At 48.3% G+C, this 23,163-nt stretch overlaps 1 protein-coding gene, 1 long non-coding RNA gene and 2 other non-coding genes across 7 annotated transcripts in view; 3 read left to right on the top strand and 1 right to left on the bottom strand.

The window, feature by feature from the left end:
* The first annotated feature begins 1,411 nt into the window (after window positions 1–1,411).
* LOC123345394 lies at window positions 1,412–11,794 on the top strand. Of its 2 annotated transcripts, none has more exons than XR_006572779.1 (6): window positions 1,412–1,513; window positions 1,843–1,900; window positions 6,464–6,600; window positions 8,246–8,331; window positions 10,665–10,778; window positions 11,723–11,794. It is a non-coding gene; the product is annotated as an uncharacterized LOC123345394 (long non-coding RNA). The 2 variants fall into 2 exon arrangements; XR_006572778.1 differs by having other exon boundaries at window positions 11,720–11,794.
* LOC123347099 lies at window positions 6,291–6,368 on the top strand. Its single transcript, XR_006573053.1, has one exon. It is a non-coding gene; the product is annotated as a small nucleolar RNA R38 (small nucleolar RNA).
* LOC123347100 lies at window positions 8,083–8,162 on the top strand. The gene has a single exon (XR_006573054.1). It is a non-coding gene; the product is annotated as a small nucleolar RNA R38 (small nucleolar RNA).
* ST6GALNAC2 (ST6 N-acetylgalactosaminide alpha-2,6-sialyltransferase 2) overlaps window positions 11,419–23,163 on the bottom strand; it is a 27,266-nt gene continuing 15,521 nt past the window's right edge. For all 3 annotated transcript variants that reach the window (XM_044982203.1, XM_044982204.1, XM_044982205.1), the window contains exons 3-10: window positions 21,533–21,590; window positions 19,688–19,862; window positions 17,606–17,771; window positions 16,473–16,611; window positions 15,929–16,032; window positions 15,217–15,300; window positions 14,697–14,796; window positions 11,419–14,263 (exon numbers count right to left, since the gene is read on the bottom strand). In XM_044982203.1, the coding sequence (XP_044838138.1) occupies window positions 14,096–14,263; window positions 14,697–14,796; window positions 15,217–15,300; window positions 15,929–16,032; window positions 16,473–16,611; window positions 17,606–17,771; window positions 19,688–19,862; window positions 21,533–21,590 (994 nt within the window). In that variant the 3' untranslated portion in view covers window positions 11,419–14,095. The remainder of the gene's footprint in view (window positions 14,264–14,696; window positions 14,797–15,216; window positions 15,301–15,928; window positions 16,033–16,472; window positions 16,612–17,605; window positions 17,772–19,687; window positions 19,863–21,532; window positions 21,591–23,163) is intronic.

Raw genomic sequence — 23,163 nt, 5'->3', positions numbered from 1 at the left:
CTAGACATTTTGCCGCCCCAAGCAGGGTGGCATGCCATGGGGGGTGCTCTGCCGGTCGCCGGGAGGGCACGCCTGCAGGAGGTCCACCGGAGCCGTGGGACCAGCAGACTCACCGCAGGCATGCCTGCGGGAGGTCCACCGAAGCCACCTGCCGCCCTCCCGGTGACCGGCAGAGCGCCCCCCGCGGCATGCCGCCTCAAGCACGCGCTTGGCGTGCTGGGGCCTGGAGCCGCATATGAGATCGGAACCAAGCCCGGAGTTTGAATTTGTTGCATTCTTTATTATTATTGTATTTCTTCTTTGTTAAGTGCCAACAGGAAGCATGGCTCAGTTCAAAATCCAAAATAAGACAATCCTTGTCACAAAAACTTACAGTGTAGAGAAGACACGATGTAACAGGGAATTTAGAGAAGGGCATAACAGAGAACTCTTTATTTATGTTATTAGCTCCTTCACAAAAGGGGTGACGCTTTGGGTCTTTCATCATTAATCTCACCTTAGCTATCTTCTTGTATATGGTATAGTGCTCCACCATGATGCCAATCTTTAATGCCCACTAGTCAAATTTCCAACAAGCACCGTTGTACTTTCTGCCACGGAAGAAGCTCCCCATAATAAAACCACAAAGTCACTACAGGTTTCAGAGTAGCAGCCATGTGAGTCTGTATCCACAAAAAGAACAGGCGTACTTGTGGCACCTTAGAGACTAACAAATTTATTTGAGCATAAGCTTTCATGGGTTACAGCCCACTTCATCGGATGCATAGAATGGAACATATAGTAAGGAGATATATATACACATACAGAGAACATGAAAAGGTGGGAGTTGCCTTACTAACTCTAAGAGGCTAATTAATTAAGAGAAAAACTGTTATTATTATTATTATTATGTGTTTGTACAATGCCTAATCCAGTGGCGCCTGTTCCCTCTGGCACTGTGGCTCTACAGAGAGCAATAATAATAATTTTAGGAAGAGCTCGAATGGAGATATGGAGGCAGCTTTGTGAACTCTGCTAGGCAGGGAATTTAGCATGGAAGAAAGCACCAAGACAGGAGTGGGAGAAAGAAATTAACCAAATTCTGATCTGATTTGCGGCCCCATTGCTTCTGACTGCCCAGGCCGGTGCAACCCTGGGCAGAATTTGGCCTTCCCATCAGGCAAGCTCATTGTTAACAAAGTTAGCAGCTTGCCCCATGGAGCAGCAGCGTGTAAAACACCCGGGAGACCCAAGCGGGCTGTACGATGAAAACACCACCACTCCCTCCTTCCAAAGACTCAGCCTTTCTCCAAAGAAACCTCAGAGGCACTGGCTGGCCAGACGAAAAAACTACATTTCCCACAAGCCCCTCTCAGCCTCGCGAGAGGTGAAAAGAGACTTGCCGTGGATAGGGCGGGACACTTCCGGCTGTTGCGGTCTCTTCCGCTCGCAGCCGGCGCGGTGGCGGGTGAACTGGTGGTGCGTGGATTCGGACTGTGGTAGGATCCGATGCCATCCTCGGTAACGGCGCCTTGTGAGCAGATGCGGGCTCGTGATATGTGAGCGGGAGGCGATTGTGCATCGCCCCGCGATGTGTCAGTTGGGTTGGTGCCCGGTTAGCGGGTCGCTGGGGGGGTGTAAGTGCTGCTCCCCTCCCCGTCAGCCTGTGCGGAGGATCTTTGGCCGCAAGGCCCATGGCTGCCTCTCTTCTCCCCCATGGGGGCGTGAATGGGGCCCGGGTGCCCCTCTGACCATTGGCTCTGTTCCTCTGAAGCGACTGGCCCAGCTGGGTATGGGGAAGTGGCTGGGAATGGGCTGGTGATAAGATGCCTCAATTAACCCCCCTGGTTTCCCCTGTTGCAGGTCCCTGCCAGAAGCATGCAGGAGGAAGGGAAGCCCAGCAGCACCCGGCTGAGTCCTGGTAAGGGTGCAGCTTAAATGGCAGTGCAGGCACAGGGGAAAGCTGCTCGACAGTAGCGTGCCCAGACAGCAAGTGTGAAAAGTCGGGATGGGGGGTAGTAGGAGCCTATATAAGAAAAAGACCCCAAAATTGGGACTGTCCCTGTAAAATTGGGACATCTAGTCACCCTAATCTACCGTCATCTGGCAGCTCCTCTTTCCCTGCCCCCGGAAAGCTTCATTCAAGAGCCTGGGCTGAGGCACCCAAAGTCTTGGTGTAATTCAAGTTTAAAACCCACCCCTACTAGGTCATGTGACTTGCTGGGCCATTGAGTTGTCTCTTAAACCAGGGGTTCTCAACCTTCTTCTTTCTGAGGCACCCCAACATGCTATAAAAACTCCATGGCCCACCTGTGCCACAGCAACTTTTTTTCTGCATATAAAAGCCAGGGCTGGCCTGCAAGCAGGGAAACGGCCTGGGCCTCATGTCACAGGGAGCATTGCGACGATAAGTTGCTCAGGCTTTGACTTCAGCTCAGGGCCCCAGGCTGCAGTCGTGTGTGGTGGGGCTTTGGCTTTCTGCCCTGGGCCCTAGGGAGTCTAACACCAGCCTTAAGCATGGTGGCCCTGAAACCTGCCTGGGGAGCCCTGGGCCCTTAGTTGAGAGACACTGCCTTAAACTACTCTAGGGTTCTCTGCATAACTGTGTATGCACTCATAGTGGTTCCTGATTTTACCGACTGGGCATTGCTAATGGCCTCTGCTAAATGTGTCTGGGGTGTGTATCTGTCTCATGAATGTTAAGGTTTGTGATTCAAAGGGAAACCTCTTATTCAGATATTCTGTGCCAGTGACTCCTGTATATTGCTGCCTACTTTGAAGGGAGAGCTTGAATCCTGCTATTGTTGCCGAAGTCACTTCCTTTTGGCTGTAAACTGAAAGTCACTTCTGGTCTTGATAGCTCATGGGAATGTCTGAGAATTTTCACTTCTAAAGGGAATTGTTTTCCCCAAGGAACAGACTGAGGCTGTGGCTACACTTAGCACTTCAAAGCGCTGCCGCGGCAGCGCTTTGAAGCGCTAAGTGTAGTCAAAGCACCAGCGCTGGGAGAAAGCTCTCCCAGCGCTGGGGCTTTGACCACACTGGTGCTTTGCAGCGCCGCAATTTGCAGCGCTGGAGAGGGTGTGTTTTCACACCCTGCTGCAGTGCTGCAAATTTCTAAGTGTAGCCAAGCCCTGAGAGTCTGTTCCCTTCCTTGCTCAAACTTTAGCATTTTATGCACTACTTTGACACCTACCTTGACTTCCTGTTAAGGTTAAGTAATATCCTTTCATTGGACCAACTTCTGTTGGTGGAAGGGACGTGTGTGTGTTTTCTTACTATATGTTCCATTGTATGCATCTTATGAAGTGGGCTGTAGCCCACGAAAGCTTATGCTCAGATAAATGTGTTAGTCTCTAAGGTGTCACAAGTACTCCTGTCCTTTTTGGTGTTCTTAAGGTCTCATTTGGTTTCCCTTAACAGGGAACAGTCAGTGTGAAATCTAGTCAATATAACAAAGCTAAATTATGTCAGGTTCTGCTGACTGCCCTTGCTAAGTATTACTGTTATACAAAACATGAACATAAGAACATAAGAAAGGCCGTACTGGGTCAGACCAAAGGTCCATCTAGCCCAGTATCTGTCTACCGACAGTGGCCAATGCCAGGTGCCCCAGAGGGAGTGAACCTAACAGGCAATGATCAAGTGATCTCTCTCCTGCCATCCATCTCCATCCTCTGACGAACAGAGGCTAGGGACACCATTCTTACCCATCCTGGCTAATAGCCATTTATGGACTTAGCCACCATGAATTTATCCAGTCCCCTTTTAAACATTGTTATAGTCCTAGCCTTCACAACCTCCTCAGGTAAGGAGTTCCACAAGTTGACTGTGCGCTGCGTGAAGAAGAACTTCCTTTTATTTGTTTTAAACCTGCTGCCTATTAATTTCATTTGGTGACCCCTAGTTCTTGTATTATGGGAATAAGTAAATAACTTTTCCTTATCCACTTTCTCAACATCACTCATGATTTTATATACCTCTATCATGTCCCCCCTTAGTCTTCTCTTTTCCAAACTGAAGAGTCCTAGCCTCTTTAATCTTTCCTCGTATGGGACCCTCTCTAAACCCCTAATCATTTTAGTTGCTCTTTTCTGAACCTTTTCTAGTGCTAGAATATCTTTTTTGAGGTGAGGAGACCACATCTGTACACAGTATTCGAGATGTGGGCGTACCATGGATTTATATAAGGGCAATAATATATTCTCAGTCTTATTCTCTATCCCCTTTTTAATGATTCCTAACATCCTGTTTGCTTTTTTGACCGCCTCTGCACACTGCGTGGACATCTTTAGAGAACTATCCACGATGACGCCAAGATCTTTTTCCTGACTCGTTGTAGCTAAATTAGCCCCCATCATGTTGTATGTATAGTTGGGGTTATTTTTTCCAACGTGCATTACTTTACATTTATCCACATTAAATTTCATTTGCCATTTTGTTGCCCAATCACTTAGTTTTGTGAGATCTTTTTGAAGTTCTTCACAATCTGCTTTGGTCTTAACTATCTTGAGTAGTTTAGTATCATCTGCAAACTTTGCCACCTCACTGTTTACCCCTTTCTCCAGATCATTTATGAATAAATTGAATAGGATTGGTCCTAGGACTGACCCTTGGGGAACACCACTAGTTACCCCTCTCCATTCTGAGAATTTACCATTAATTCCTACCCTTTGTTCCCTGTCCTTTAACCAGTTCTCAATCCATGAAAGGACCTTCCCTTTTATCCCATGACAGCTTAATTTACGTAAGAGCCTTTGGTGAGGGACCTTGTCAAAGGCTTTCTGAAAATCTAAGTACACTATGTCCACCGGATCCCCCTTGTCCACATGTTTGTTGACCCCTTCAAAGAACTCTAATAGATTAGTAAGACACGATTTCCCTTTACAGAAACCATGTTGACTATTGCTCAAGAGTTTATGTTTTTCTATGTGTCTGACAATTTTGTTCTTTACTATTGTTTCAACTAATTTGCCCGGTACCGACGTTAGACTTACCGGTCTGTAATTGCTGGGATCACCCCTAGAGCCCTTTTTAAATATTGGCGTTACATTAGCTAACTTCCAGTCATTGGGTACCGAAGCCGATTTAAAGGACAGGTTACAAACCTTAGTTAATAGTTCCACAACTTCACATTTGAGTTCTTTCAGAACTCTTGGGTGAATGCCATCTGGTCCCGGTGACTTGTTAATGTTGAGTTTATCAATTAATTCCAAAACCTCCTCTAGTGATACTTCAATCTGTGACAGTTCCTCAGATTTGTCACCTACAAAAGCCAGCTCAGGTTTGGGAATCTCCCTAACATCCTCAGCCGTGAAGACTGAAGCAAAGAATCCATTTAGTTTCTCCGCAATTACTTTATCATCATGTAATTGTATATGGTGTGTTTCTCTCCTGCTATGTGGGAGAACTGCACAAACAGAAAACCAAGAGATTTTGGAAGTGTTCTTTAAAGTCTATAGGGATCTTTTCATTCACTTCAGTAAGGTTTGAACCATTGCCCTAACCGATTATTTGGGTAAACAGTACAGCTAACGATACAATATGCTGCATGCATCTATGATGGACAAAGTAAGCTTTTTTTAAAAGGTACAGTCGAATCTCAGAGTTATGAACACCAGAGTGACTTCAGTTTGTAAATCACACACCTCATTTGGAACCAGAAGGACTCAATCAGGTAGTAGCAAAGATTGGGGTGAGGGGGGAGAAAATACAGTACAGTACTGTGTTAAAGATAAAGTTTCAAAGTTGTGTTAAATCAATGTTCAGTTGTAAAGTTTTAAAAGAATGACCATAATGTTTTGTTCAGGGTTACGAACAGCCTCTATTCCAGAGGTGTTCCTAACGCTGAGCTTCTACTGTAAATAAACTTTTCCTTTGCTCTTTTCATTCCAACTAATCTTAAGGGGTTCTGGTAGCAGTGACACTTCTTCAAAAAGAAGTGATTGATTTATTTTTAATCTGACTTTCCCATCAGTGTGAAGTGCTTCTCTGAGCAGTTCTGGTGTGAATTCTACTACAAAAGCAATACTCTGATACTAGAAAGATTTGTTTGTTTTTGGAGTGGGTGGTGAGTTTGGCTAACAAACAGCCTTTATGCTGAACTCGCAATGCCTTTGCACAACAAAACCTCTAACTGAAATGTCCAAAGAAGAGAGTAATATTGAAGGTGCATACTGCTGATGCCACCAGGTGGTGTTGTCACGTGAGGTGGAGAGCATGGTAATCAAAGGAACAGATACAGTTAGAGTAGAACCTTTGGCTTTGCACACACTGACTTTGCCTGGTATGGGTCTTAACTGTTTTGAAAGCTGAGCAGGTGATGATACAAAGTTATCCCTGTCTGAAAAAGATCTTTTCACTTGTGGAGTTGTGATTCTGAAGCTCAGCACTGCAATGTTGATTTAAGAAAACCCAGAAATGAAAGCTTGTCTGATCGTATGTTGACTAGCCCTAACCCTGTGACCTGTTCTTAAATTCCTAGGGTGCAGCACCTCTTTCTGTTTGGAAATCAAGGATGAGGCTTTCGGATTAGAGTATCCCTCCCACTAACCACCCATGAGTCTCTAAGGAAGGAGGCGAAAATTCCTTTGATCAGTCTGTCTGCTCATCTGCACAGTGGTGAGGCATGTTAACATCTGTCTTGTGCTGTCAAAACACTAGGTCCCTTTCATTGTTGGGAAATGGAGGCAAGGCTGTTGTATTTAGTGGTTGTGGATGACTGTGTTGTGATCCCTAGGGCTAATGAGTGCAGATATAAAAGCTCAGTACTTGATTATTGTAATTATTCAGTCTCTTCCCTCCCACCAGTCATGACTGCTGCTTTGTTGCAGTAGACATTTGAGAGTGCAAACCCCTTTGCTTTCAAAGATCGGAAGTTGAAAGGTAGTGTTCCATGAATGGGGATTCAAGCCTGTCATTGTGCTAGGCTGGACAGCTGGATGCTGTGACAGTCAAAGGTGAGTTGTAGAATGGAGTACGGAGGGATTAGGTAACACTCCGCTATGGAGACACTTGATGCAGCTCATCCCACAAATAGATTTGTTACAGGAATAGAGCTAGTGAAAGAATAATTAGTCTGTGCATTGATCAGGACCTACACAAGCCTTTTTAAGCTTTCTCTGGCTGGAGGGGAGTCATAGATCAGAATCACCAAGTGATAACTTTTATATTCCCTGTTGAGTCAACAGCACCTCCAAAGGATGTATTAATAGTTTATTTTCCATATGTCCAAGTGTATTTCATGTAATAAGCCCTCAAATGTCTTACAGGAAGAATCCACCAGCACTTTCTGTATGTGGGAGTCGGGGGAGGGGGGGGTGTTAACAACATTTCCACATAATGTTTGCCAGAAGCTGGGAATGAGCGACAGGGGATGGATCACTTGATGATTACCTACTCTGTTCATTCCCTCTGGGGCAGCTGGCATTGGCCACTGTTGAAAGACAGGATACTGGACTAGATGGACCTTTGGTCTGAACCAGTATAGCCGTTTTTATGTTACATTCTTAACGCAGCGCAGGGTGGTCCAACTGGTGGCCCACAAATGTGTCCACTCCACAGCAGACCTGCTCTAGAAAATTGTGCCCTCTTTGCAGCGTGACCTTGCACGCATTGTATGTGACGACACACCACGTGGAGGACACCATTTTATAGGGCATGTATTTCTGTATGTGGCTGGTGGAGGTGCCCCAAAACTAGCATCCGGTCACGACCACTGAAAAGGTTGAACCAAGAGGGATGCTGTTGGCTTGAAATACAGTCAATAAAAATTAATTTTAAAGTAGCTTCAGGTAATGGACCTCCCCCTTCATGTCCCTGCCAGTGTGTGGTTTTACAGCCTTGTCTCTCTCGCAGGGGAAACTGACTCTAACCACCCAATGTTGATTGTACAAAGGGCCCAAATTGGGAGGGGGTTGGGGAAGTGGTAGACTTTTTTTCATTTTAGTAACTATAGTTAACATTTTAAGTTGGTGTCCCTGTAAGCAAGGATTTATAATGAGAAATCTTGGGGTGTGGATGCCTACTCTTGAGTGGGTGACAAGTAAACAGCTGCAAAGAATGTCCTTTGGCCTCATGCTGGGCAGGTCTCTAGCCTGAGTGCTGAGCTGGTGATGATGCTAAGTTATCCCTATCTGAAAAAGAAACCTTCCTTTGTGGAATTCTGATTCTCTGAGGCTCAGCACTTTCACGCTGGAGGATCAAAGTTTACTTTAAGGACTGGTATGATGAATCTTTAACATGTGGCTTGTTCTTGCATTCACAGGATGCAATGTGTCTTCCACCCAATGATCTTGTGCTAAAGAAAGTGCCTGTCTCGAGCCAGGGGCTGGAAACTTTGACAGTAAGCAGGTAAGGAATTGCTAGAGAAATGTTTGCCTCTGTGCCTTGTGAGAAATCAACTGGCTTTTTGGTCAGCAGGGGTGGGTGATGGTGTGCAGAGTGCCGATTCCTTGCCAGGGAAGCATAGGAATGTAGTGGGTGATCATTAGTGTGTTCAGCCATTGCCCTCCTGAGCAGATTGAATCCTGTCTCTTAGCAGGCTATAGCCTGATGTGTTGAATGACAAAGGGCTGAGGAAATGATGGTCCATATGTTGCTGAAAGGAGCAGAACTCTACTTGATGTCCAGTTTCCCACACATTCCTCCTCCCTGCCAGTTGCTTAGTCTCTGATCATATCTGGGTTATACCTGCAGTGGGCAAGGCTGACACACTCTGCAGAGCTCTTCAATCCTAACTCGGTTTTCAGTCTGCTTTTCTGTCCCTTGAAGTCTATAAGCCAGTGATGTGATGTTATCCCTGTCTGACAACTCAGCCATGAGGGGAAAACCAAATATTCTGAGGCTTTTGAACTTTGCCCCTAGCAGTATATTTTTCTACCTTTGGTGACCTTTGTAGATTAAAATCTGAAAGACAAGATAAATGATAGGATTCAGCACAGACAAATGAGACACTCAAAGGACATCCTATCATGAGCAATCAGCTTTGTTCTTGGTGAAATCCTATAGAACTTGCACTCTGGGACACTGTCCAGGAGCCATCCTTTTTCAACATAATGGATAAATGGAACCCTTAAAAATAGGCATTGCCCAGTTTGGTGCATTCTGTAAAATCTTTAGCAAACACAAAATTGGTTGTGTATTTCATGTATAATAAAGGGTTTTTTTAGAAACACACACGTTGCCCTGGCTAGTGGGAGAATTTGAGAGATGTTTGTGCTTAACTTGAGTGACCAACCTTCTGTTCACTTACAATCTGGTTTTTGTCTGTTACCTTGACACTGCAATAACACTGTCAGTTTCTGGTCAAATGAGCTTTGCAGCTTGTTCTGCTGGCAAAATGCTGATTTAACTAATTCTAACAGGTGGGGAGACTATAGGCAAAACATCGACTATAATAACTTCTGTGGTGGCTCTTCTTATGGTGTCAACAAAATGTGACAGAGGAATATGCTCCTGGAAGTCAGGATTTGGATTGGTCCTTAACTACTTGATCTATGTGCAAAAGCAGTGTTCCGCCTCCCCCCTACGCTTGTGACAATTGTTACTTCCCATCCCAAGTGATAGGCAGCAGCCAAATTTGGGATAGTGTTTGAGTTTCAAGTGCATTGCATAATGCTCAAGAGGTCATTGCTTTCTCCTCAAGGAACACAAGAGCCCTACTGTCCTCCGTCATGCTCCACTTTATTTCTCCATCCCTGAATAACCTTGATTCTTTTATCAAAACAATAGGAGTAATAGCACTGAGAGCAAGAGGATTTTCTTGCTCTAGAGCAGGCCTGCACAACTTGTAAAGCGGCGAGGGCCATATTAATCCAAAGAAAACAGCTGAGGGCCGAACCTCCACCCCCCCCCACCCAGCGCCGCCCAGCCCCCCTGAAATACTCCCCCACCCCCAGCACCGCCTGCCCTGTGGAAACAAACCCTCCTTCCCCAGTGCTGCCCCACCGAAACAGCGGTATTGAACCTTGGTAATATGTTATAGTGCGCCCCTAAGGTAGTATAATTAAGGTAAAAGAAAAATGTCTTTTTGCTAGAAGTAGAATAAGATCTTCCCCCAACTTTGTAATCAATTGCCCTGTTGAATGAATGAGGTGTGAATGAGGAAGGCATGGAAGGCAGCACCTCCAGACAGCTGCAACCCTTGGAGAGGGGATGGGAGCCAGATCAGATCAGTAGAACAGGTCAGCCACTGACTCCTCGCTCGCCTCCTCACCCCCTGCCACTGCCCGCCCACTTGCCTCCTCAGCCCCCCATCCACCCGGCTCACCTACTCAGCCACTGCCCGCCTGCTCACCTACTCAGCCCTACACCTCCCCGGCTCGCCTCCTCACCCCCCGCCTCTTCAGCCCCTCTCCCTCACCTGCCACTTGCCTACTCACCCCCAGCAGGCTGCACAGTGAGCCCACGTGGGCCGCATGTTGTGCAGGCCTGCTCTAGAGGTTACGGCAAGAGACTGGACATTCAATCAGAGATTTACGTTCTGTTTCTGACTCTATTCCTGACCTGCAGCTTGAGCTTGGGCAAGTCACTTAACGTCTGTACCCCATGTCACAAATGAGGAAGGAGGAGGACTCATACTTACTTTTTTAAGCACTCTGAGATCTTGGATTTAAAAAAAAGTTTGCAGACTGACAATTAACTGCATTCTTTCTAGCAACTCACTGTAATTTAAACTTCAACAGGATTTGAAGGTGTGATCCATTTGCTGGAGGTCCCTGTAACACATGCATGGTTCCCTGATCTGGTATGAATTGGACAGTGGATCCAAAGATAACAGAACTCCTTTAGGCTCGAAGGTTGGTATGTGGGATGGGGAGGAATGTAGTAGAAAAGTGGTGGATTTGTTTTAAGTGTTGTTTGGTGTTTGATATGCAGTAGATTTGCAGTGAATTCCTGTACAAAACTTTCTGTTCTGTCATGTGGATTTTTCATGTCACACTTTGGCGCAAAGTCAGGATTTGTTTAATTAGAAGGCATAATTTATTGGGTAGGAAAAACTGGAGCTGTCTGCTCCCAGGTTGCAAGTAAAATGAGAGAGAGAAAGAGACTAGAAATAGAAAATAAAAGTAAACAGTGTTCAATACTTGTGGAAATTCAGGAACTGTTTCAAACACCTCTTATTTGCCATATCTAGATAGCAGTTGTTTTTTGCAGACTTTGCATGTCAGTTGACTTTGATAAGTCTCTAACTTCAGGATGCTGCTGCAAAAGAGGGAGAATGATCTGAAGCAAGGTCTGTCTGTCTCTATATAGTCCTTGTTTATCAGTAGTTCTCATTTGGTGGTGCCTGATGTGCTGGTGAAGTCACCTGTGGGTAACTGCAGGGTTTCCTCTTCGCTGTCGAGTTTGACAGCTCCGTGGTGTCTGTCAAGACGAGAATGGGTCTTAGACTCAAGTGGTGAAAAGGGATTGCTTGGCGTGCTAGGAACATGGCTCCAGTGAGACTAGCTGTGACAATGACGGGACCAACCTTGCGTCTGATAAAGTGCAGGTCTTTATCATGCCAGTCAGTAATAGAGCAAGAACTGATCTGTCCATCATTTCAGTTAAGTCTTGCCAACCTCCTCAAATGATCTTTTGTATTCCCGGTAAAATAAGACGGATGGCTCCTTTGTGTCCTTGGCGCTTGGCCACTTTCCCTACTCTGATTTTTTGCAATACATTTGACAGCACAGAAGAAAGGGGCTTGTTAATATCTTTCTTTACTGACTAGCTCCTGTTTTGTGTTTTCCCCCAGCAGGGCTGGCTGGAGAAGGAGAGCTGTTGACCAAGGAGGTTTTATCTTTCAGAAATAAATCATCAAAAATGTCAAGTGTCTGAGTTTTAGTGATGTTCTAAACCCAAAGTTGAGTGAGTTCAACCAGCCCTTTCACCTATGATATGTCAGACTCCATACTATGTGACTGCAAGGTGAAGGGCAAGTCCCTCATTACTAAAAGAGGCTACATCACTAGGCTATAGAAAAAGCTAGTAACATGCAGCACTTTACAGGGTTTTGAGAATGTAAGACCCTCCACGCTGGGGCTTTTTTCCAGATGTGGTTATAGCCTTCCATGACTAACCAACCCCTACAGAAGCAAGAGACCTGCTTGCACCAGTAGGGTGTAGTAAAACTGTTCCCTAACCGAGCTAAAAGTTCTAGATCATCCATGTTAGGCACTGATGTGGACTTGGACAGTTCATGTCTGTCTCAGTTCCCCCATCTGTTAAATGCAGATAACATGTATGTGCTTTACCGGTATGGAATGAGTCAGTCAGAACACTATTTTCTGTATCTTACAATACTGAGATCAGACACAGTGGCATAGCTAGGTTGAGTTTCTGGGTATCCTGACACCTAGTCTTGTACCCTAGCTGTTCCCCTTTTAGTCTGCAGCGCTGAATGCTGTTCTACAAGGATGACTGGGCCAAATAAACTATTTTTTAAAATGTTAATTCTTGGGCTCAGAGCAAAGCAAGGGGGTGCTGGAGCCCCTGGCTCTGTGCGCGTTAGGATCACTTTCATCAGCCTGTGCCAGCACTTGTTGCTCATGGAGTTCAGAACTGTTCACCCTCCCCTCCTGTGTAGAAATTCATTGCAGCAGTACCAACACCCCCCCCCCCCCAGTCAAACCCCTCTAACCTCCTGCGATCCTCTGATGGCCAGCCACATATTGTATTGTTGCTCTGCTTTTAGTGCTAGCCTGTGCCAGTCATAGTCTACCCCCATTCCCCACCACAAGCCAAAACAACAAAAGAAAACATAAAAGATCATTCAACATTTATGCAATTATACAAAGTGGGAAAGTGTTTCAAATTACACTCCTCCATTGTGCTTTAGCATCCATCCATCACTAGTCATTGCAACCTCCCTGTAGAACAAAACCAACCTGTTGTTGTTCTACTCTTCCTAGTTACATGTAATTAACTTACAAAATGTAGCTTCAGGGTTAAAGAATGTTCCCTCCTTACTGCTGGCTAGGTGGGTTTTTTATTTAGCTTGATGGGGATTTAGTTTAAGTAATGGAGGGGTGGGTTCCATACATCTGCACAAGGGCTGGAGGCCTTCCTCTGAATATACACAGGCCCCCTAGGTTAGCAATGCAAAATAATGCATGGGGTCCTACCCAACTCCTCCCATTTGATCAGGTCCACCTGCCCCAATTTACTGCAGGGAGGGGCTAATTAAGCTGTGACAACCCCACCCTCATCTGTCAATAAGACCCTCTGTTGACATGGCATTGTGGAGTGAAAGCCCCAGGAGTGTTGCTGAAGCACAGGTTGGAGAGTGCAGTCAGCCTCTGCTGTATGCTGCTAGTGATGGGAGATCTGTCTGGAAAGTGGAGTGTATGTGCATGTGGTGGCTCTAGGGGCCTTCATGCAGTTAAGGCTGCCCAGCCACAATGCTTTTCACCTACCCACTCAGTCTATTGAGGAGCAATGTCCACAAGCTCCATCCAGGTCTCCTCAGCTATAGGATAGTGGCTGTGATGTGTCCCACCATGAAGGATTTTGAACACAACAAATTAGGCTCTTCAGGGTTATGGCAGACCCTTGTGTGTGATGGAAAGGTGGGAACGGCAGGCTGGGTATTTTCCACATCCAAGCTCTGTGCTCAGCATGTAATACTCAAAGGAAGGTGATGAGAAACGTGCTGGTGAGCAAGCATCTTCTCTCAGGGCCATCATGCTCCTTTGGGAGATGCGCATCAAACATTCAGACTTATTGCTTCTGAAATAACCTTTTCATTTCCCAGTGTCAGAAGTTGCTCCCTGCAGGTGTCAGTATTTGATGGGATGGGAGGAACCAGGGCATTTCTGGGACAAAGGCAGGGTCTGTTGTCTTGAGCCAATCAGCAGGTTCCCTGGAGGGAGACCTCTCCACACTTGCTTTGCCATCTCAGCAACATGTGAGCAGAATCTTCGAGGCAGCACCCCTGGCTCGCAGAAGACAGCCTTGCAATTCATGCAATCTCCATCTGCTCCAGTGTGTAAGGCTGGCTTTGGGTGAGCTCTCAGTTTGCCCCCGTTGTCCATGAATTCTGGATGGCCCCTGCCAGGGAGAAGGGAGCCCTTGGGGAAGAGGAGAAGGATGACTTGTTACAGCAGGAGTCCAAGGGACTTGCCACCCAGCCTCACCGCTGATACAGCTTCATGATGCCTGCCCTGTGCAGGCTCTTCCACAGCTCCGCCTCCAGCAGCATGTCATGGTTGGCATAGAACACAAGAGGCTTCTTCTTCCGCTCGTAGTAGTGGTCTGAAAACTTTCGGTAATTGTCCGTGATAAATCCATAGGCACTGACCTGCAGACAGGGGAAAGGGTAACAAAACGGACAGGAGGTGGGATCGGTGCCCAGCCTGTCCTAGGCAGACCAGACCCCAGGCTTTGGATAAGGTGTTACCCGGTCAGTCAGACATTGCTGGATTAGCTGTGTGGGGCACAGTGCCCCACTGGTGCCACCCCATGTACCTGGTACATCCTCAGTGCTGTATCCTAAATGGTACGTCCTGGAATCCATGTGGCACACTGGAGCAGGCATCATCAGTGAAATGATTCATACCAGGTTGGGGCTCATGTGAGCTCTACCCAAATATCTTTGGGTCCTATAACAGGATCATTAGGAACCAAGCCAAGGACATGCTTTAACTCCACCCCACGCTAATTCCATCAGCCTTTAATCATGTTGGCCAGCAGATTACTAGGCACTGAAGAAAGGTAGCCCTGAAGGCTCTTACCTGGTCACAGGTATGTAGGGCTGTCAGTAGCATGAGGGCACCGGTACTGGGCATGTAGAGATACCCATATTGAGTATTTATTATTTCAGATCTCAGAAATCTGTAAACAAAGAGGGATTATAACAGCTGAAAGGGGATTTCAGAAGCAATAAGCCCGAATGTTCAATGTGCATCTCCCACAGGAGCGTGATGGCCCTCAGAGAATATGCTCGCTCACCAGCACGGTGGCCTGCAAGAAACTGGATTGGCTTGCAATGAATGGGAGCATGTGGGTGTAAATCCAAGATGGATCACAGTGGGTTGGACTCCAGTGGCTGGGATGTAATGCACTGAGTGGGACTGGACTACATTTCAGTGATGGGGGAAGACTGCAGTGAGCAGGTGGGATTGAGATGGAGGGGTTTGATTGCGGGGCAGGCTGCAGTGAACAGAACTGGGGCCGTTCCCGAGCTATTTGCTGAATGAGCTGGAGTGTTTTGAGACAGTGTTTTCCCCAGAGGCAGTGCCTCATTTTCCTTACCTCACTGTTAGATAATGTATGAAATCTGAGTGCAGCAGCTTGAACTTTTTTGCAGATGCCTCTGGTCCAAAATACGTCCGTGGGCTGTGATCAAAAGGAATAGTTTCATTTCAAGTCAGTATTTAGACAGCTCTGTTTATATTACGACCTGAAAAGAATCTGAATTTTTAGACGGATCAGTGGTGCCGGTTGTCAGCAGCAGAGGTATCAGACTGAGAGAAAATATTAAATAAGGGAATAAAAATACAACTCCCTGGAGCACAGAGTTAACACTTCCACTGTGGCAGAAACTCAGAGAGACACTGAAGGGCTTTCATTTTTTATTATGGAGTTAAAGTTGCAGCCAGCTGTACAATGTAAGCCTTGTTTTGATCCTGCTCCCCTCTAACTTTGCTTACAAATGAAGGGTGCTTATGAAAAATGATTGTCATTAATGGAAGGGGGCAGCCTTCCTGTGAGACCATAGTCCAGTCACTTAAGTCTCTGTACTTCAATCTGTATAATGGCCCTTCTCTCAAAGAGGTGTTGTGAGGATGAATACACTGTGGGCCACATAAGTACCTTAGAGAGGGCGGAGACACCTTTGCAGAAGGCAGTATGCACTAACGCTGTCTATGCTGTATCCACCCTGCAGTTGGAGAACATCCATTGCCCAGTAGCATTATGCCCGAGACAGCTCAGGGTGGGCAGAAAAGTTGGAAGCGTTACTTACTCATCACCTTTGTCATAACCCTCTTGGACACGGCTGCCCAGGATGGCTGACTTCAGCATGACGTAATCGCGTATGTCCGAGGGGATGAAAATATACTGCAGGTCCTGCAGCGGGGTGGGGGGGGGGGGAGACAACAAAATACATAATGCTTTGGTGTAGCAGGCGTTACAGGACGACATCCTGCCACACCCTTAGCCCCACTTAGATGTAAGAGCCTCATTCACTAACAAAGGGCAACTAAACGTACACATGCTCTTTGGCAGTAAGTTTGAGCATGGGGAGCCATGGACACCCAATGCTTCTCAAACATGAAGGAGGTTTCTGGTGGAGCTGAAAGGAACCAGGGTGACCTCACAGGAAGAGTCACGGATTGATGGTCTCAGGGCCTCCTGGCCTTTACGCAGGTTCCAAGGTGGTGTGAGTCAATGGCCAGCAAGGCCAAGATAGTCAGCAAAGCTCCAACCCGCAGTGGGTGTTGCCACGGCCTGGATGACTCTCCAGGTCCAACCAAATATTTGCACAACCCCCAGCCCGGATGGCTTACCTTGGACTGGGGTATCTGGGTGAATCCGTACTCTCCGTAGGCAATCAGGGAATTCTTCATTGTGTTCACCGTGAAACCATAGAACGATGTCTTGGTACCGACGTCGTCTTCAAAGCCTTTGATCACAGCCCCATTTAGCCTGTGGGTGGAGAAGGGAGAAGACCAAGGCTCTGATTAAGGACCAGTCTTTCACCACAGAGCACTAAGCACAATTCTCCCCCTATCAATGCTGCTGCTAATTGGGATTGTGTGCCAGTTTATGGCTGTAGAGTTGTTACCTAAAGTCCCACACACCTTATTACATGGGGATGGCACAGAGGGCCACGCGCAGGGCCGGCTCTACCTTTTTTGCTGCCTAGAGTCCTGGCTCAGTTCCCAGCAGGGGTGACTCATCCCTCATCCTTCTGAGGTAGCCATGCTGGGTACCTTGCACTTATTGTATGAGGAGGGACGGGAGCGTCACTCAGATGGGATGCTACCAACTGAGGTCTCTCTCACTTGGACAGTAAATATCTCTCAGCCCCTCTACAGCACCAGGGATTTGGTCTAGCGTCCTTGGCCTACATTTCCTCTCCCTCACTGGTGTGCAGAGCACTGCACAGATGCCTTCCCTTTGGCCGAAGTGCAGGCACAGTCTTGGAAGCACTGACAGCGGTTACACCTTCCTCCTAATTGCACAACTCCTACCCTGGGGGCAGGTAATCCCACAGGATGAGGCTGTGCTGGTACAAGGTGACTGGAACGTGCCTTACACTGGGGCATCCAGGAAAGGCCAAACCAGCCTGAAAGGGGAACGGTGGGATAGGGATTTGCCATATGGTCTCTGTTAATGTTGTGTAATCCTGCCTCTTCTGCTGGAGCATCTGGGCCACATGACAAGCTATCAAGCAGCACTGCCCACAATGGGCAGCAGTAATAGCCATGGCTGCAAGAAGGCGTGAAATGTACAGCCGGAGCTGTCCTACTGAGAATGCCCTGGGACCCCATTAGACCCCGCCCACTATTAATACACAAGATCTTTAAGCAGGATCCTCTGCTAGTTAAGGAGCACAACGACCCCGCTGACCCAGTCCCTGTCATGGGTAAGTGCCCCTGGTTCCCTCAGACTACATGGGCTGCTGAGCTCTCCATACCTGAAAACAAAGTCATGGGCATCTATCTCCTTGCCTTGCCGGGATCCATTGAGAATCCCTCCATTCCCAACCACGGCGCAGCGGACGCAGCCTTCAGGGAACCTGGTTTTGTCGAACAGCCAGCTGTTGGCAGAGTCATTGAGCAGATGCAAGGTGGAAGCAATGGCTGCAGATCAAGGCAAGAAGAGGCTAGTCAGCACCAGCCACGTACTGCATGAGCAGAGGCGCAGGTAGCTACAACAACATCTAAACTGGGCCCAGCTCAGAGCTCAGCAACCCCGACTTCTGCCGGTTCCCCGGCCCTCCCCAGGTGTGTCTGGCTGGCTCGGGGGCAGTGTAAAGGCTACCATCTGAGTCAGAAAGGAACGGCTCTTTGTGGTAGGGGCCTATGGAGCTCTCTGCTCCCCTCGCCCTACTAGGTGTGCTGAGACAGAAGCAACCCTGCCCTGGCCCTTTCAGGCATGACTCTCTGCAGCTGGTGCTGCCCACGCAGCCCCCAAATGCCTCTGTCGTCACCTCACCATTAGGGAGTCATGTTGCTGGTGGCTGGAGAGGTGCAGAGGGTGGGTGTCGGGTAGGAAGGGAAACAATTCCCAGCAGCCAGTCGCCAGCAACAATGGAGCGGGTTGTTTGAGAGCCTTGCGGTTTGAGTTAATAGTTGCGCAGACACTGGGACCTTTTATTCAGGAAAATGTCACAAGATGTTGATTGCAGCATTTCCAGACCGTCCCCTCCCACCCCGCGGGCTCTGACTCCCCGGGGAGGAAGGGCTTTAGTTAAAAGGTATTTAATTCTCTGGTTACACAGCAGGCGTTTTAATCAAGGCCTAGGCTGTAGGATGATCTCTACCCAGCCATGCCCATACATGCCCCTCCAGCTAATCTCTCTGTCTATGGCAAAGAAGTTTGTAGAGCAACCACCAGCATTTGCAACCTGAGGTGAGCCTCTTGTCAGAGATCACCCTTTACCCTCAGAGGCGGTTTGCTCACCCTCCCCCGCCTCCCCTCAGGCACAGGATGAGATGGCTGCTGTACAGAGAAGCTGGGAGCAGGGGAAATCTTAGTGTAATCACTTGGTTTGTAAATCTGCTGCCCCACCCCACTCCTATCCTGCTCCCCCACCTCTGCTCCCCTCCCCCCATCCCGCTATCCCATCCCACCCACATCCCGCTCCCCACCCCAGCTGCCCTTCTCCTCCCCTCCCATCCCACTCACCTACCCCAGCTGCCCCACCCCCTTCTCCCATCCCACATAGCCGCCCCACTCAAAACAGGAAGCGAGTGCTGGAGGAAGGTGCCTGTCTCAGTGCTGGAGGAGCAGTCCTCCCAAGAGCTGCAGCACGGGCAGCTTCCCTGCCACTGTCCTGCCCATGTGTCTCCGCAGCAAGGGCCACTCCTCGAGGTGAGCAGGGAGCTCATGATCCATGGCCCGTTCACTCCTTGGCCTCTCTGCCAGTCACAGCTCATTAGTTTGGAGGCTTCTGTGATATGGGCGTCTGCTAGGAAGCTTGCAGGGGCAGCGCTGGGTTGTAGGGTTAGGCTGACACAGCTAGAGCTGAACTCTGGGAACCTATTCCTCTTACAGCTCAAACCCCTGTGTGAGACAGGCAGTGTGGCCTAGTGGTTCAAGCCCTAGGCTGAGACCTTCGTTCTATTCCCAGCTCTGCCACGGAGCTGCTGGATCCCCTTAGGTAAGTCACTTCACCACTCCGAGCCTCAGTTTCCCTACTGGTGTATGGGGATAATGATACAGACCTCTTATCTGAAGGGCTTTGAGATCTACCAATGAAAAGTGCTATATCAGAGTTAGGAATTATAAATGGAAAGCAGGGCCCGGACGGCTAAGAGAATTGGTGATGGGATCCAAAATCTTCCATCTCTACGTCACTTTCCTTTTGTTCTTTTATCCAACCTACTGTATTTATAATGCACCCAACACAATGGAGGTACCAGTCCCAGCCTCGGTGGGCCGCAAGGAAATGTTGTCCCCATTAGATGGCTATTGGGTAGACTATTCCTGGGGCCAGGAACGGGGCTTCTGGCATATCACAAAGGGGTCTGGAGTGCACCATCACTCCCATTACCTGTGTCAGACAAGCCCTGCCAGCCATACGGGACGCTGCGCTCCTTCAGCCTGTCCCGCGTCTCCTTGGTGAAGTGTCGTGCCCACATCAGCACTGGGACGTGGAATCTAAAGAGCTTCCCGAACCTGGGGTCCGCCTTCACTATTGACATCAGTGAGTGGGGGCATGAGCTGGCCTGAAAGAAGAAGGAACCACATTTCGGTCTTGCAATCATCCCACACTTCTCCTTAACACCTCCCTTCCTTACCAGATGCCAGGGAGGCGTGAAAGGGATTCACCCACCTTTGGACTTCTGCTAACCCCAGCAGCAGCTGGAATCATTCATTATTATTACTATTTTTTTTTTGGATTGCGGGAGCCTGTACGAGCCCTAATCATGGACCAGGAGGATCCCATTGCGCTAGGTGCTGTACAAACACAGAACAAAAGGCTGGACCCTGCCTCAAGGAGCTTCTATACATATTGGTCTGAGCACAGGACTGTGAACTGGGAACTCCTAGATCCTGTCCATGGCTCTGCCATTGACCTGCTGTGTGACCACCGGCAAGCCACTTCCCTGCTCTCTGCCTCAGTTTCCCCATCTGTAAAAGGAGCATGGTGATACCCAGTTCACAAGGGGTGTTGGTAGAATCAGTTAATCAAAGCTCACAAATCATTTAGAGATGAAGAGTGCTCAATAAACAGTCGCAGTATTGTCTCCTCTACAGACTTATTCTGTGTTAAGGGGTTTCCAATACCTTATTAATGCTCCTCATCACAGCTCAAATGTACTTTCCTTGGCTGGTCTTAAAGCTTGAAGTCACAGCCAGACTAAGCATGTCCATGGAAAGCATGAATATAGGTGGGGGAGCTGAGCACTAGACAGACCCCATCTACACTGGCCAGGCAAGCCAGTGTGAAAGCCATACAAAAGCGGAGTTCTAAATGGGGTTCTGCCACAGCTTGGCAAGCCCGTGGAGACGGGTTGGACAGTGGGCCCGATGGTGAGCAAGAGCTGCAGAACTAGGCACTGTGGACCGGATCCGACTCCCACTGACTTCAAATGGCACAGAAGCAAGTTCCTGCCTTGGTAGAACATTGATGTTCCACCATAGTTTGGCTGGTGTGGACAGTACAGACCTGGGCTTAGCACTCCCACACATGCTGCTTAACGCTCCTCCTCTACCACCCACCAGCTATGACTTCTTGCTTATTTATTTTCACTGGGAAGGTGCAGAGAAGGCCAGCCCCTTGCCAGTCACATCCTGGGCAAAACGTAATACAGTTCACATTCAACTCCCGCACTAGTCCAGTGCCACCACACAGGCTATCACTGGTATAGCTGTTTGGATTAAAGAAGAGGTTCCCCCCACCTTCACAACAATAGTTCAGCTCTTCTGAGGTTCGGAAGAGTTTGGTTTGCTTTTCCATTAGTATCTTTCATGTTCTCGCTCCTTGGGTTCCACCCAGAACTGGGTGCTCAGGCACAAACATGCCAGGAGAAAAGTCACTGGCATCCAAAAGCAAATGTCTGTCCCTTGAGAGTCTCAATCCAGTTTGACAGGCCCAGGAGGTCCGGGGAGAGCTAATGAGTGGCTGAAACTCTGTCTGCTTCTCTGAACCAAACCTCCAACCTTTACAGAATTGCCTATCCTTCCTGCAAATCTAGGATCACTCAGTCTCTTAGGAGAAGTGCCATGGGGAGGGGGGGGGATGTCAAACACCTTTCAAATAAACAGACCTTATTTTCAGAGAACATTTCCCCTTCCTCAGCAGGTTCTTTTCCCAGAGCCCAAACTGACTAAAAACTTTGGAAAAACAAGGACAAAGTGATGAGAATGACAGCGCTAAGCATATGCTCATTACCTGTTCCTTGGTGGGTTTAGCCTTGCCAGGCTCAGAAGAATATTTAGATGGCTTCCCTCTGGGGAGGAAAAAAAAAAGAAAAGAGCTAAATATTCCTTTTGCGCTGAGTTTCACTTGTGTGCATTTCTCTTTCATGTGCTGGGAAATCATAAGATGATCCAACAGCTTCTGCTGTAGCTCTTCCTATCCCTCTTAGTGGGATTCCTGATGGGCTAATGATTAGTGCCTGGGGGGCTGGGAGTCAGGAGACCCGGGGTTTAGTCCCAATTCCGATACTGGGTCAGTGTGTGACCTTGAGCTAGTCACTTTGCTCTAAGCGTTCAAATCTGTGCACTCATGTTGAGCGCCTTGGGTTTTGAGAGCCCAGTTTGAGATGCCCAGCGATTCAGAGGTGCTGAGCCCTCGTGACTCCATTTGCAGTCAATAAGGAAGAAGATTGGTCCTGCAGTTAAGGCAGTGCTTAATTTGTAATGAAAGAGGTGCTGGGGCTCAGGTAATTTTTTCTTTTATTTTCATAACTGGTGTGGTAAGCCCAGGCACAAATTAAGCACTAGGTTAAGGCACTCTTATGGGGTCAGTCTGTCCCCTTAAGGGTAGTAGGACTGAGGGGGCAGTCCACCTCTGTCCCAAGGCATGGCCCTTTAAGCTTTTGGGCACCGGGCAGATGTATGCAGGGACCTAGGAAAATAGGAGACACTAGTAGAGAGGAAGCAGTCCCAGGAATAAGTAGTGTCTGGGTGGCAAACTTGTTATTGTTTCTTTAAGGGCCTGGGACTAGGAGCCTTGCAGAGTGGGTGAGACAAGGCTTCTCTCCCTCCCAGCCAATTGGGATGAGCTTGGGGAAGGGAACCAGCATATATTCTGCCTCCTCCCGCAGAGCAGGGGAGGATGAGGCATTAGCTGGAGCCATTCCCCACCTCCCACATAAAGGTGAAAGGGCAGATGAGGGGGGAAAGGGACAACTGGAGGAGAAGCCGGCTGAGGACCTGCAGCTGGCCTGAATGAGAACCTAGCTCTAGGAGGAGAGCTAAGGGGAGAGCTAATGAGCAACAAAGTCATTAAATGTCTGAGGCATAACGGAGCTGCCAGGGAGTGCACTTCAGGGAGCCTCTCAGCAGCTGGCTGGGAAGAAGCCACGTGAGGAACCTGAACTACAGACAGAACGGGGCAGTGAAGCCTGCAGCCCTGTGAGAGAGGCTGACAAACAAGGCAAAGGCAAGAGTAGCCGTGAGGGATTACAAGGAGCTGCGTTTAGCTGCCCCACGCAGGTGGTCCCTGGGCTGGAACCCAGAGGAGCAGGTGGGCTGGGTTCCCCTCGCCCAACAAGAGAGGGAGGTACAAGCCTCAGCACTAGGAGTCCCAGATGGGGACTGAAGGCTGGGCATCATGGCCAGGAGACTCTGGGTTTGTTTTGTTTGGACTTTTCTCTTACCCCCGGAAGGGGCTGGAAATGGAAAGGGGACCTGGCTGGAGGGCTGAGCCATGGAAGCTGCCCAGCAACAAGGGGCAGGATGGTAAAGAACCCCTGCCACACGGTGTCCTGGCACGAGGGGAGGATAGTGAGCATGTCACTGGGGGCAAGTCCCTTGATTGCTCTCTGCCCCGGCTCCCGCTGTAAAATGGAGGTGACA

Source organism: Mauremys mutica, chromosome 12 (assembly GCF_020497125.1).
Source record: "Mauremys mutica isolate MM-2020 ecotype Southern chromosome 12, ASM2049712v1, whole genome shotgun sequence".
Lineage (NCBI taxonomy): Eukaryota > Metazoa > Chordata > Testudines > Geoemydidae > Mauremys > Mauremys mutica.
The sequence above is the reverse complement of the archived record's forward strand: the minus strand, read 5'-3'. Positions and strand labels throughout refer to the sequence as shown.